The sequence below is a fragment of the Xenopus laevis genome, chromosome 9_10S (genome assembly GCF_017654675.1).
Source record: "Xenopus laevis strain J_2021 chromosome 9_10S, Xenopus_laevis_v10.1, whole genome shotgun sequence".
NCBI classification, from domain to species: domain Eukaryota; kingdom Metazoa; phylum Chordata; class Amphibia; order Anura; family Pipidae; genus Xenopus; species Xenopus laevis.
Window position 1 is genome coordinate 61,713,923 of NC_054388.1, and position 15,123 is coordinate 61,729,045.

The following is a 15,123-nucleotide window of genomic DNA, read 5'->3' on the forward strand; positions in this document are numbered from 1 at the left end:
ACTAAAGGGGAAATTAACCCTTAAGGTCCCTACACCAGCATTTGTGATTTCAGCAGATTGAAATGAGTGATAGGATAGGAGACGGACGAGAAAAATAGCTTTTATGCAGGTCAACGAGTAGCCCACGCGATTAGAAGAGAATTAATAAATTTTAGCACATTCTCCAAATGTTATGGAATGAGGACATTCTGTCCATCTCTCTTTACCATCTGCATTGCGCTATAGTGAAGAATTCTGCTGCCTATCCTCAGCATGGACCATACCACTTAAGAGGTCACCTGACTAATTATAAAGCAGGAATCACAAATAAAATATTTTGGTTAAAAACAAATCTAGAGCATAAGATACAAGGTTCTACAGGTATCTTTTCTCAGCTCTCTCTCTAGAGCTGTAGTTTTAACATATAAAGGGAATATAAAGGAAAACTAGAACATTGCAGGTCTCTGTGAAAATAATAAAGTAGCCCTTATTTAAAGCACTGTTTTATAAATTTGTTGGAAAATAACAGACAGAGGTTGTTCCAGTGGGTTTTACTTGATGCAGGGAGGGTCTATTGTTGCTTAGCAATGTGATGTCATGTTTTACCGGTAACCCTGTGTGATTTTCTTCTTCCTCTTCCTGTGTTTGCTCTCTATGAAAAGTTCCTGATGCAGACATGTTATGCTGAGTTCTATAAAGCAACCAAGTTACTGTATACACAGAAGTTGGTGTGTCTGTCCTCACTTACAAAGAAGCTGCACATGCAGTTCAGATCAGCTCTCTGCTAACAAAAATAAAGTATTTCCATGAAAAATGTGTATTTCCAACAGTATTTGTCATTTGGATAATACTATAATAAAGCACTGCCAGAGATAGACAGAACACTGGTCATGGCAGGAGTCATCATATTCATTTTGGAAAGTTGACTATTAATCAGTCAAGATCCAATCTAAGAAAGTGGACAATTGCTATAGAAAGGAGAAATAGAAAGAACTTCAAGATACAGAGCTCATGGGTAGATGGACCCCTTTGTCAGAAAACTTCTTTTGGAGAGTAATTAATTTGGTGTTACTTTAGGAGTTTGGAATATGCTCAAGTTCATAGTTACTGGGGCTGTGATTGTAAACAGGTCCTGGGGATTTAAAACAGCCTCATGGGCAAAATTATCTAAAAAAAAAATTAATTCTATTTTCAGAGGAGTGCGATATTGAGATGCCAACCCCCAAAGTTATCTGGGGCATCTTGACTGCATCAGTGACAATTCTATGTATTTCAATGGTGTGGGTGTGTTGGGCTTCGGACTACCTATGGACAGACAGAGACAGACATGTTAATGAAGGGCTTAAATTAAGGTGACTTCCCCAGGTATGGGAAAGTTGACATGCCTGGCTGTAGATAAATAAAAAAAAAAAACACAATTAAAAAAAAATACAATTTAATTTGGAGACATGCTATAGGTGACCATGGGTGGTATGGAGAGTGACAAACTAAATTTACACTGACTATGGGCCTTTATATAAGCTTACCATCATCTCCTATATATTATTATTCTTTTTTTAGAGTTGAACTGGCCACCTGGAATACCAGTAAAACTCCAGGTGGGCCCAGGTGTCAATGGCTCCTCCTGCTTCTAACCATTTGGCCTATTTCATGATCATTACCTATTTCTATGTGGGAACAAAGAGGCTAAAAAGATGGAAGACTGTAGGCTATATTAAGTAGAGAAGAGAGTTTAGTAAAATAAAGAGGCTTAGTGGGGAAAAGAGGAAAAATGGTCTTATGGTCTAAGATTATCTCGTAGGTCCTCTGGCATCCCAGTCTGATACGTTCTTTATTTATAGTACAAAAATGATAGAGACAAGGTGAACAAGCAGTGATCCCCAATAGTAGCTTGTGAGCAACATGTCGCTCTCCAACCCCTTGGATGTTGCTCTCAGCGTCCTAAATGCAGGTGATTATTTTTGAAATCCAGGCTTGAAAGCAAGTTTTAATTGCATAAAAACAAATGTATAGTGTTGAGTAGAGCCTCCTGTAGCCAGTCCACGTAGGGGCTACCAAATGTCAGATCACAGCCCTTATTTGTCACCCAAAGGACTTTTTCATGCTTGTGTTGCTCCCCAACTTTTTTACATTTGAATGTGGCTCACGGGTAAAAAAGTTAGGGGATCCATGTGCCCAAGAATATATTGTGAATATATCACCAAATAGTAAATGTGGTCCGGGTGCACCAGCCCCAGACCCCCAGCTTTAGGGAGCGGCACATCTGAAAGTTTGAAGAAAAAACAGGGCCTGTTCTTTCTTCAAACTTTATTTATATAGTGCCAACATATTGCACCGTCCTTTACAAACATTATACATCATTCCATCAGTCCGTGAGTGGAGCTTGCAGTCTAACCCATAAATAACATAAACAAAGGCAATTACATGCGAACTGTGCCCCTTTACACCCTTATTCACCCTGGTATATAAATATAGAAGATTTACGGAGAGCTGATAGCTCTGTGTCAAAAAGAACATGACATGCACACAATAAAAGTAATTACTAGCATGCATTAACCTAAAACATACAGTACAAATTTGACACTCCCCCATTAAACAATATATTTTTCCCCTCTGATCATCAATGCCCCTTTAACAGAAGCAGAGACAAATATATTTTTTTATGCTGCCAATTTCACAATGGCTAGAAGCCAGCAACATATTGACTGCTGAAGCAAAGATGTGTATTTCTCAACCAACAACACATAGAATTGTTTTATTTATGTTGTAAAATACTTGGATTTTGGCATTGCTCAATTATTTCTAATTGTTCCCTGTCTGCCAAGTTGCTGGTCAGATTTCAGCCCTTTTCCTTGGCCTCTGTGAAACCACTAGAAATAGTACTGCTAATTGTTATAGTAGCAGGGCAGCTTTAAAAAAGGCAGCGTGTTGGGGTGGGGTGGGTGTATAAAATAAATCATGTGCCAAAGCTTTGCCTTTGTAAACTGTAAATTGTTTAAAGCTTTCTCTTGTCGAAGATAAATTGTTTAATGCATTAATGCTCATATAGGATCACTAGACGCTGCAAAGAATAGCAGTGTGGAGTTCAATTAGTGAGTTCATTCATTCTGTGAAAAAACAGGTGTCAATTACGGCCCTTAATTATACTGTCATGGGAAAACATAATAGTGCTGCTTCAGCAGAATTCTGCACTAAAATAGAATATCAGATCTGATGAAGTGCCAAAGAGAGGCACGAAACGCATAGAGTGACTAGACACGTCATGGTTTAGTTAAACAGCTCCAGGAGGATACCTGTTTGTGTTTTTAAAGATGCTTGGAAATAAAGACTTTTTTTTATTCTAAAACTACCCGTGGTTATTAAGGCTCCCGTCTATCTACTGCTACTTTGGACGTTGTCATTGTGTCTGGAGCGGAGTCCGGCCGACGGAGGGCCACCACGAGGGTAGATGCGGACCATTCACATGTAAGTTACTCGTATGCCAACATAGTAAGTTAGGTTAAAAAAAATGCACACGTCCATCAAGTTCAACCTTAAGTGTATATAACCTGCCTAACTGCTAGTTGATACAGAGGAAGGCAAAAAACCCCATTTTAAGCCTCTCCAATTTGACTCCAAGACGGCAACCGGACTAGTCCCTGGATCAACTTGTACAATGAGCTATCTTCCATAACCCTGTATTCCCTTACTTGCTAAAAAGCCATCCAACCCCTTCTTAAAGATATCTAATGTATCAGCCAGGGAGAGAATTCCACATCTTCACAGCTCTCACTGTAAAAAAAAACCCTTCCAAATATTTAGACAGAACCTCCTTTCTTCTAATCAGAATGCTTGACCTCTTGTAAGCTAGAAGGACCTACTGGTCAAGCATTAGAGAGGTTATTGTAATATCCCCTTATATATTTAAACATACTTATCATATCACCCCCTTAAGCGCCTCTTCTCCAGCATGAACAACCCCCACTTTGCCAGTCTTTCCTCATAACTAAGATTTTCCATACCTTTTACCAGTTTAGTTGCCCTTCTCTGGACCCTCTCTAATTCAATAATTAGTTAGTTTGAGTGCTGAAGACCAAAACTATACAGCATATTCTAGATGGGGCCTTACCAGAGCTCTATACAGTGGAAGAATGCCCCCATCTCCTGTGAGTCTATCCTTTTAATACAGCTCAAGATCTTATTTGCCCTTGATGCTGCTGACTGGCATTGCTTGCTACAGCCAAGTTTATCATCTACAAGGACTCCAAGGTCCTTTTCCATTATGGAATTGCCTAGTGCAGTTCCATTAAGGGTATAAATGGCTTGAATATTTTTACATCCCAGGTGCAAGACTTTACACTGCCCAGATTGTCAGTTTGTCAAGATCCTGCTGCAAGGATGTCACATCCTGAATGGAATTAAATCAAGATGTGGAATTCATTTGTCATTTGCAAACACTGATACATTACTTACAATACCTTTTGTTTAACTTGCTAAATAAAAGTGGACCCAATACAGAGCACTGAGGGACCCCACAAAGAACCTAACTCCAAGTAGAGAATGTAACATTAACAACCACCGTCTGTACCCGATCCTGTAGTCAGTTTCCTATCCACGTGCAAACGACCTCATTAAGCTCAACAGCCCTTCGGTTTAGTTTACAACGCAGTTATTTGTGGGGCACTGTATTAAATGCTTTGACAAAATCCAAATAGATTACATCTACTGCTCACTGTCACTTTTCTTATCATGAAAAACAATCAAATTTGACATGACCTCTTCCTTATAAAGCCATGCTGATTGATGCTCATAATGCCATTCACTAGGACAAAATTTTAAATATGATCTCTAATAATAGACCTACTAATCTCCTCAAATCTGAGCGTGTGTCTCTGCCCTTAACGAGCTTAAAAAATTTGTGGTCCCAGTGTATATTTGTTTTTTGCACCAGACATTAAATGAGATCACATTATGGTCACAATTGCCCAGGGTTTAATTACTTGCACATATGCTATACATTCTGGGTCATTAGTGATCACTAGATCCAGTATAGCATTTTGTCTGGTTGGCCCCAATACAACCTGTGCCATAAAATTGCCATGCAACAAGTTTATATCTTTTGCAGAGCGACCATGGGCATGGCAAACACAGGCAGCATAGAGCAGGGCAGGCAGAGTATGGTACACATAGGAAGGTGTCTGAGGTGAAAATCATGCACTGGCTTACAGTCTAAATGTGAGGTGGATATCTTTTAAAAGCTACACAAGGTAAGCAGTCACAGCACACTTTGATGTGGGGGCCACACAAGAAAGACTTGTGCGCTGCCATCTTGACAGCACTGGATTAAAGTTTATAACAGTGTTAGCAGTTTAATACATAGCATACTTAGCAGTAACAATGTTTGTTTATACCCTGAGCAGAAAGATTCTAAAAATATTACACTTAGTTAGACCCATGCTGCAATACAATTTAGCTCATACAAGTGTAAAGCAGACACTCATCTGTGGCCACCAGCAGCCATGAATTTGGCCACAGTACAGATAATGTGAAATGAAGTCCATCGGCTTTTTAGTAGGGGTGCACAGATTCTATGGAAAGCAAAGACACTTCCGGAGGAATGTAATAAAAGTTGGTAATGCCAAAAGTTACCAAATTTATTTAGCATGAATTTAATATGAAGAAGGTTTGCGAATTTTATAACTTGCGCCAATGCGCAGTAAATGTAATAAAACTTCTTTCTAAAAAAGTTGTTTGCTCCAAAAGATTACACCTTCAAGCACTTCTTAAGAGTGCGCAATTAAAATTTGAAAGGCGCAATTAAAAATTCGCAATGCAATAACAGTTTAAAGGGATACTGTCATGGGAAAAAACATTTTTTCAAAATGAATCAGTTAATAGGGCTGCTCCAGCAGAATTCTGCACTGAAATCCATTTCTCAAAAGAGCAAACAGATTTTTTTTTATATTAAATTTTGAAATCTGACATGGGGCTAGACATTTTGTCAATTTCCCAGCTGCCCCAAGTCATGTGACTTGTGCTCTGATAAACTTCAATCACTCTTTACTGCTGTACTGCAAGTTGGAGTGATATCACCCCCTCCCCCCCCAGCAGCCAAACAAAACAACAATGGGAAGGTAACCAGATAACAGCTCCCTAACACAAGATAACAGCTGCCTGGTAGATCTAAGAACAACACTCAATAGTAAAACCCATGTCCCACTGAGACACATTCAGTTACATTGAGAAGGAAAAACAGCAGCCTGCCAGAAAGCATTTCTCTCCTAAAGTGCAGGCACAAGTCACATGACCAGGGGCAGCTGGGAAATTGACATAATGTCTAGCCCCATTTTAGATTTCAAAATTGAATATAAAAAAAATCTGTTTGCTCTTTTGGATTTCAGTGCAGAATTCTGCTGGAGTAGCACTATTAACTAGTGCGTTTTCAAAAAAAAAAAAACATGTTTTCCGATGACAGGATCCCTTTAAGGAACAATGTTACAATGCAAGATGTGGATTTTTATTCTTATTGGTGCAAATTGTTTTTCTCTTTGCGACTTTAATTATATTCCCCCTTCAAGTCCTAGTATCAATCAGTTCACAGCGGAACAAGCGGAGGGATGGTTTAACATGACACCGAGAGCCTAAAATGGGTTTGGTAACTGTAACTTACAATATGTCATGGCTTCTTTTCAATTTATGGATTTGTGTGTGTGTGTGTGTGTGTTGTGTGTTTTAAAGTTATTTTTGGAAGTTCAGAAAATATTTTTTCCTAAATAAGTCAAAGAACAGTAACTAAATAAGCTCATGTAAAAAGAAGGGCAATTTTCCTTTTCAATTATTTTTTTTAGTAAGATGTATGCAAGGTTTATTTTCTTTTTATTCAACATGAAAATTTAATTGTTATGATGCAGTCTTTAACCCTGGCAACCCAAAAGTAATGTAACCCTTAATGTTATTTTTTTTTTATCACTTATCCTTTGAACCACTGCTTTGTTATTAGGGGTAGTGGGACCCTCAAATCAAACATTTCTAGGAAAAAAAGGTCACATTCATTTGCACTCCATCTTTAACATGTGGATCTCACAGCTTGGCTGGGCCTGTAGAAAATCTGATATGCACCTTATTGTACAATACATTCCAATATGACCTATAGAGTTGTTCTTTCAAAGTTTTCCCCACGGTGTTTAATATGCACAGTTACAACAGAAATTGTTAGACTTCAAAACATTCTATTTAATTTATACAAATAACTACTAAATACAAAAAGTAGATTAAAACAAAATAGTTATTTTTGTGGCAGAGTTAACAATGCACATATTATATATAGCTTAGAAGAAATGCATCTCCCCATTATAATATCCTACATTTCTACTGAAATTTTCCTTTTATGTTGTTAATTCCTATGTCAGTTAAAAGGTGAGCAGGAAAAAAAAATGTTGGGTAACAGCGATAAATGTTTAGTTCTCTAAACTGAAATTGATACAGACCGCACACACGCATATCTCAATATGGAGAATTTAACGTGACATCGTAATGTGATATTCGAGAAATAATCGCTTTATCATACTGTGTTACAAAATTAGTCATGTAAAAGGGATGTGGGGGGGGAAGAAAAGTAAAAGACCACAAAATAGAGCTAACTGCCTGCACTGATCAGTTTTGTTTGAAAACCGCTAAGTGCACAAGTAATAAATAATTTGCAAAGTTTTGTATAGACAACAAAAATTCCTAATGTTCGGCATTATTGTAAACATCAGTACACGTGTAAAATGCAGCTAAATCTGACAAATTTCCGTTTCTTAAACCTCCCCCCCCCCCAAAATAAATTGGTGTATTCCGGAAACACAGATCCATACACGGCCAACCATATATTTGGCATCTGTCATTAAAATGAACAGTAACAGTGCAATTAAGGAATGCAAAAAATTGCTAGTGCAATAACAGAGAAGCACACGCAATATTGCTGATTAAAAAAAAAAAAAAATCACCAGTTCAGTTTTTTTTTCCGTAGGAGTGATCGGGATAACTCTGAAAATTTCTTTCATTTCTCCAGACTCATCTTTTTTAATGCCCAGATCTGTCCTGTTCTATATTCTGTGCTCCTTCAGAGACCCAAAATCTTTGCAAAAACCGTCCGACCAGCCTTTGGCATGGAAGTGAGTCCAGAAGTCTCTGAGTAACATTCCGAAGTGGGATTGTCTTCAAACAGGCAGCCACGTAGTGTCTACGATTCCGATTTGTAGGAAATCATTTCACAAAAAAATAATCCGAAAATGTATCAAATGCAACACGGTCACGCAAACACTTTAGTCGTAGCAGATGCGACGTTCTGTGCAGATTTAGAAGTTTTAAAAATCATGTTCAATCCCCCAGCAATTATATTTCAAAAGAAAAAAAAAATCTGCTTCCTCCGTATTTTTCTACGTAAACCGCCAAAAGCCCCTGACTTTGTTTATCCAGGGCAACCAGAATTTCTAACACAGTAATGGGAGAGGCATCGCTAAAACTATATGGCGTCATTTTGCACTTTATCAAATTATCTCCTTGTGAGAATTTCCCTTAAAAATAAACCGCTTGAAACAAAGTCTACACCTCGGCAGGCAAGCACTGTGTCATTTTCTTCTTTGTCGGCATGAACTATGCACAGATTTCATGGCAGTGTCAATTAAGAGTTTTTAACAGTCAGACTTCAGTTTATCTAAAGAATTGTCAATTTTGGTTAAAGTCTTTTTGATGCGTAAGGCTGTGAGTCTTGCGGAGGGGTTATGATACCAGCATTCCTTCATCAGCTTAGCAAGCGCTGTTAGAGTCTGCAAAGGAAAAGAGAATGGCTTAGGTAATGACAGAAATATTAAACAGATAGGGAAGGCATTTATTAAGGCCATGTTGACTACATAGCAGCAAATAATGGGACATTACTTTGCAAGAATGCATTCAACTACCAACTGTAGGCAATGACGCACATAAATAATCCCTAAAGTGATTAATTTGGCTATAGACAATGCACCTCTCTGAAGAAATATGTGTTTAATGTTGAATAGCATTAGACAATATATGTGCAGACGGATGTCGACTATTGTATTGAGGATATGGCCAAACATGGCGGTAAAAAGGAATCTCTATAGCAAGGACTACACACTAAATTTTCTTATACCCTGTACAGCCATGTCCACACAGAGGAATTCTCTACTAATCCCATTTCCAGTGTTGGTATGATGCTGGGAGCCACGTTTCAACAACATGGGAAAAGGCCTTTACATTTGTAAGCCTGCAGGTCATCAATTGAAAATGGATAATGAATAACAAGAGTTTCATATGAAGCACAGCAAATTATTATGTAGGCTGGAAAAAGCCAACAGAAAACTCTACTAAGGCAACTGACTTACCTGATTATTATGGAAAGAGGATTACTTATTGCAGAGTGAGATAATGAGGTGATTCAAAAAGTGTAATCTAGGAATAAGATTATAAAGGCTCCATCTAGAGGAGGTATGGTCAAAATATGCCCTCTTCAGATGCTACTTATGAATTACTATTCCAACAATCCTTAAACATCATCCCAAGGAAAGCAACTAGATCTAAGGCATACTATCATGACTGGAGTACTCATACCAGAGACACAGGTGCTGATTTTGGTCTGTGGATACACAAGACCTTACTGATGTAATAAAACAGCTTCAAGTCTAAATGTGGACAGTCTATAACATTTGTTTAAGAACTACACATCTTTGTTTGACATGATCATTAAAATCGGACGCAGCCCACATCTGTCAACTAATCACCCATCTACAGTTAAATATTTGGCCTACTTTAATAGCACAGATATTACCATAAGGCACTACTGAAGCACAGTCAAGGGATGGGGTGTAACTATGCCATCATCTGGCTAGAAGAACACCTTCTGTGCCTTAGCCCTTTCTAGTTGGTTCACAATTGGCACAGCAGCTGGCCATGCAAGTACCAATATTATAGTACTTATCATATTATCATATGGGCATCCTTTAATGTTGGCTTCAGCATAAGTCCGTTGTCTGACATTTGGGTTCAATAGCTTCTGTCAAATGTCAGTAATAGCAACTGTCATATGTCAGTTGACATTTGGGGGTAATAGCTTCTGTTGTCCTAAATAACAATGGACCTACATAACAAGGTGACCTTGTTATAAGCCGCGGGGTTTCACAATGGAAAGTAAGGCTTGGAGAGAAATAAAATGGATTTGTTTGAGGCAGTACAATGGAATGTATGGGCAAGGCAGAATATGCAACTGTTAGAGCACATTTTTAGAAAGGAAACCGCGATTCTATATGGAAATATATATGAATAATCATTTTAAATGAGGATAAGATACTAAAATAGGTGTATATCTGCCTTGGGTGTAACTAACAGTACTTACTGGATCTGAGAACCATCGATTGGGAATGTTTGGTCTTTGTTGATCCACGCAGACAACCTTCTTCATGTCTTCAAAACTCGGGTCATTGGGTACAACATCATAAAAAGGAGGCTTGTATTCTTCCACAATGCCTAGGAGTTAAATAACATGCTTAGTTCAAATATATAAAGTCAATAAATGACACCAAAAGCAGCACTTTAAATGGAACCTGATTATAAAACACAGGGTTACAATTTGCTGCTTTATTGGATGCTATTTATACTCATTGAGGAAAAACAGGTTTAAAAAAAAAAAAAAAAAACACAATACTGATGACCTTAGATCTAATCCGCTCTGTTCTGTTAAGCCTCTACTAATCTCTTACATGGCTTGGAAAGGGATTCAACACCTTCAATCCCGAAAGAAACAACAAATATAAAGAAGGAGGAATAAATTGCTAGTCATTAATGGGACGCAGAGTCAAAAATCCAATTTAAACTTCCATGTTTATCCTTTGAATATAACTTTAGCATAGAAACACTATGGCACCTCCAAGTACTAAAGGCATTAAATGTCTATTTCCCCTATTTCTAAATCAGACAACAGTAAACTGCACTGTGGGTAACAGGTCAAGGGTATGTTTATCATTCTGTTGTGTGATATAGGCAAGTCCAACATATAGACTTCGGCCATGGGGAACTTTGAACTAGTTTGCAAAACTGGATGTTGAAATTTCTTTCCAGAGAGAAATAAAACCCACATTAATATAAACGAGGGACTATAGGGACTATAAAACACAAATCATATAATACAAACAAGGCATATCTTGCTGGCTTTTAGGGATAACAAAAGTCACAAGGTTTGAACTAGGTTTGAAAACCTATAGCAACCAATCAGCAAGTACTATTTAATGATAATAATACCCTCTTTAAGAACAAACATCAGAATGGATGCGATGGGTTACTAGACCTAGTGCAAATGCTGCAGTTATTTTTTAATTACCTCACTTAGTAAGTTTAGTACAAGGGAATACCATAAATCTAACTCTGCACAAAGTTAATTATCCCAGCATAGGTTGCATGAATCTCCTAGTTAAGCTAGGGAACACTGGCACACACAAATGGCAACTCATGGGTCTGGCATCCAATATACAGACGCAAACAATTACAATACAGATAAAGCTTTTTGGCTATTTTGGATTCCTTGTAGTGCTTTCCATCTACAGATTGTCCAATAGTTACATCAATCATTAATGCAAGAAGAATGTTTTCATTTTTGTCCCATAACCATGCTGCTGAAATTTGTGATTGAAGTTTATCAGAGCACAAGTCACATGACCAGGGGCAGCTGGGAAATTGACAAAATGTCTAGCCCCATGTCAGATTTCAAAATTGAATATAAAAAAATCTGTTTGCTCTTTTGAGAAATGGATTTCAGTGCAGAATTCTGCTGGAGCAGCACTATTAACTGATTCATTTTGAAAAAAAAAAAAAAAGGTTTTCCCATGACAGTATCCCTTTAAGCAGGGGAAATCCTGCCCTTGTCTAACCCCAGTAACTGAGCATAAAGCAACACAAGACAAAACAAATCAGTCTTTATTAACAATACTTCTCTGAGAATATGTCTGGCTGTTTTATTCTTTTTACCAGGCTGTTTCGTTGGAGAAAGGAAGTGAGTGAGACAAGTATTGGCAAAGCACTTAAATTCCTCTGATGAAAAAAGCAATTGCTTTATCAGACATAAAAACATCTGTTATTCTAGGTGTTGCTCACACCTGCTGGGGAGCTGTTTTTGAAACAACAGATGTTCCTTATTTTGGACAGAATGTGAGGAGTATTTGTGCTCAGCAAAATTAATAAAACATGCCTTTAAAATAAAAAAAAATTGGAATAATGGATTCTGTCTCAAGCAACTTGAAGGTTTCATTTGGATTTCAATTTTCCCTCTTGTGCCAGAATAAATTTGGAGTCACCAGAATTAACTCTTATCTACTGCTTTTATGAACACAATCCCTGCATAAGCTGAAACAGAGCCAAGCCATCAGTATGGTACAGGAATCAGCTTCCTCTGTAGAGCTAATATAGGCTCAATCCATATGGCTGCAGTAGCTCTTATTAGCTCTTCATTGTATGTGTCAGGACACCTAGAATATTATCGAAATAAAAAAACACAAAGCACGGCCGGCCAGTAATTTCTTCAAAAGCCACGAAGAATAAATCATAAAACCATTAGTAGCCGTGTTTACAGAAAATACAATATTTTCCACCAATATAAGTCACACCTGTGTACTGGATACAATTACTTGGAATAAGAAATTATTTCACTTCAAACTATTATGTTTACAGCACATGCCATGGATAGTGGTGCTCTTCTGTTTCTGCTATGAGAAAAGACAAGTGCTCTACAAAGTGTTTAGCTGACCTCTGGCCCGAAGACTGAACCCCTCCACCCCAGGGAGGCTCTGGCACAAAATATTGAACCCCCCCACACACACACGAGGCTCTGGCCCAAATTATTGAACCCCCCCATGAGGCTCTGGCCTAAAGGCTGGTCCCTCTAGGAAGGCCTTGGCCCAAGGCTGGACCATCAATGTTGGTCCTAGGATGGAACCCCCTAGGGAGGCACCAACCAACTGTTGGGCCTTCAGGGGGGCTTGAACTAAAAGTTTGACAACTATTGCACCAACCATCAGTCAAATGGCTACAATTATTCAGGGACGGATATGCAGTATGGGAGTGTTAGTAGGGCAACAGCAACTGGGATGCAGTTGGAAATGTTGGCCCAAGTATCAAACAAAGGTCTATCCGTAAAGTAAGAACATGAATTCAATGGCCTAATTTTACCTCACCTTATCTATCCCATCTACGGGGAAAAACTCCCAATCAGGACACTGAACATGCCTTTCTCTGGTTTATTTACAGAAGTCTTGTATTGAGATTTTTGATTCACCTTTACTTTTGACCAGTGTGACCATGCAAACAAAGGTTTTACCATTTAAAATCCCTCACTCCTCTCCCTGCACGCTACCAACACACTATTCTACTCCACTGCAGAAGTCTAAAACTGCATAATAGCAGTCAATATCAACACTGTATTTTATACACTGAACTTGCTATACCAGTTCAGAAGTTTAACAGCCCGTAACAGTAACAATTCAGCCTTCAAAGCTGTCTACATTAGCTCCCTATTGTGGAATCTTGTTCGGCTTTTCTTTTCCATGCCAGTGGCACTGCACATTTTTATGTAGATTTCCTATGCTCCATGCAAACAGGAGAAAACTGTCCCTTTAAAAGTCACAACTCGTTTTCCATAAAATAATGTTCTTTCCTCTATAGCAAAATCCACATCCTTCCCCAGCTGGCAGGGGTCATACCAGGGAAGCAATAACGCAATTTTAAGGCAGATTTCTCCTGACTGGGTGATAGTTCAACACAAAAACGGCAACAAGAAACATATTTACAGATCTCCAAAACAGCATCTGGCGCCAGGAGAGTCAAGGGTGCCAGCCTGTGTCATTATGGGCAGGAAAAACAGCACACACAACTTACCATTGCTGACCATCCGTCTGGCGACCTCCCAGAGGACAAGACCAAATGCATAAATATCAACTCGCTTGTAAGAGTCAAAACAATCCACTTGAATGGTCTCATCCAGAACTTCGGGGGCCATGTAGCGCTTCGTTCCTACACGGGGGTTATTGCCAACATCCAGCTGGTTGGTTGTTTGCGAATGCATGACAGCAAGCCCTGTTACCAACACAAAAAGAACTAGTTAGAGTAAAGAAAATATATAATACTCAACAACAGGTGACTGTAAAGGCAGAGTCACATCCTTCAGATTTGGTTAATTTACCCCAAGAACCCTGCCGGAACACCTGAGCCTCCTGCTTGCACACATATGGTGCCACTTTCATTAAAGAGGCATGCCATGTTGTGATTAGAGCAGGCGGCGATCCAATTGAAGCTTACACTCCACCAATTATGTTACAGCTGTTGCCACATTTAAATATCTGGCCCTTTGGCTACATCAATGAGTGGATTTTCTGCCCTTTTGGCTTCCCATACATGTGCCGTCAGCTACAGATTGGATAAAAAAAAATGCCAACCTATACAGACACAGCAGATGAGGACCACATCAACAGGACATTAAATTCCTTATCCAATTGGATAGCTAGTTGGCCAATTTTAGTCCCAATATTGGCTTTACATACTCCATACATGGTCCAATAAGCTGCCAACTTTGTCTTGAGAGATCAAATCGGCAGCTATTTTGGCCCAGTGTATGGCCAGTCTTTCATGGAAATAAACTTTGCTGAAATATGGAGAAGGGAGGATTTCTGGCTAGGATGTTCTGGGTTTGGGACCACAACAGGCTAGATGGGAGTAAGTACAGAACAGGGGCAAGTTGCCATACAATTGTGTGGCTACCTGCCCAAATGGTTAGCCCCATTGCTTCATCTGGACATAAGTGATTTTCACCAAGGTAGATAATATGAATATTGTAATGTGTAAAGATGAATAACCATTGTCTCCCTAAATACAACCATCAAACCTATGACTTTTCATCCTTCTGAATTACAAGATCCCAACATGTAAATCTCAGTACCAGGTACCAAGTGGTAGACCACTGCCCCCTGTGCTCCAGAAGGATACTGGAAGCAGCCTTTGCCGCAAGCTACAACTGCCTCAGTTGAATTGAAAGGGCAGATGGGCAATAAATATCTGTGTGAAAGTGTTTAAAGCAGGTTATTTTAATGTGTATCGACAGCCCCCACTGGGAGAATTTCACTATCA

The 15,123-nt window shown here is 38.7% G+C and overlaps 1 protein-coding gene across 1 annotated transcript in view; it reads right to left on the minus strand.

Annotated features, from left to right (window-relative positions):
* Positions 1-7,170: 7,170 nt before the first annotated feature.
* acvr1.S (activin A receptor type 1 S homeolog) overlaps positions 7,171-15,123 on the minus strand; it is a gene marked incomplete at its 5' end in the record, with an annotated part of 51,239 nt that continues 43,286 nt past the window's right edge. Inside the window, 3 exon segments of the mRNA NM_001090258.1 lie at positions 7,171-8,768; positions 10,352-10,482; positions 13,879-14,076. Of these exon segments, the coding sequence (NP_001083727.1) occupies positions 8,634-8,768; positions 10,352-10,482; positions 13,879-14,076 (464 nt within the window). The 3' untranslated portion in view covers positions 7,171-8,633.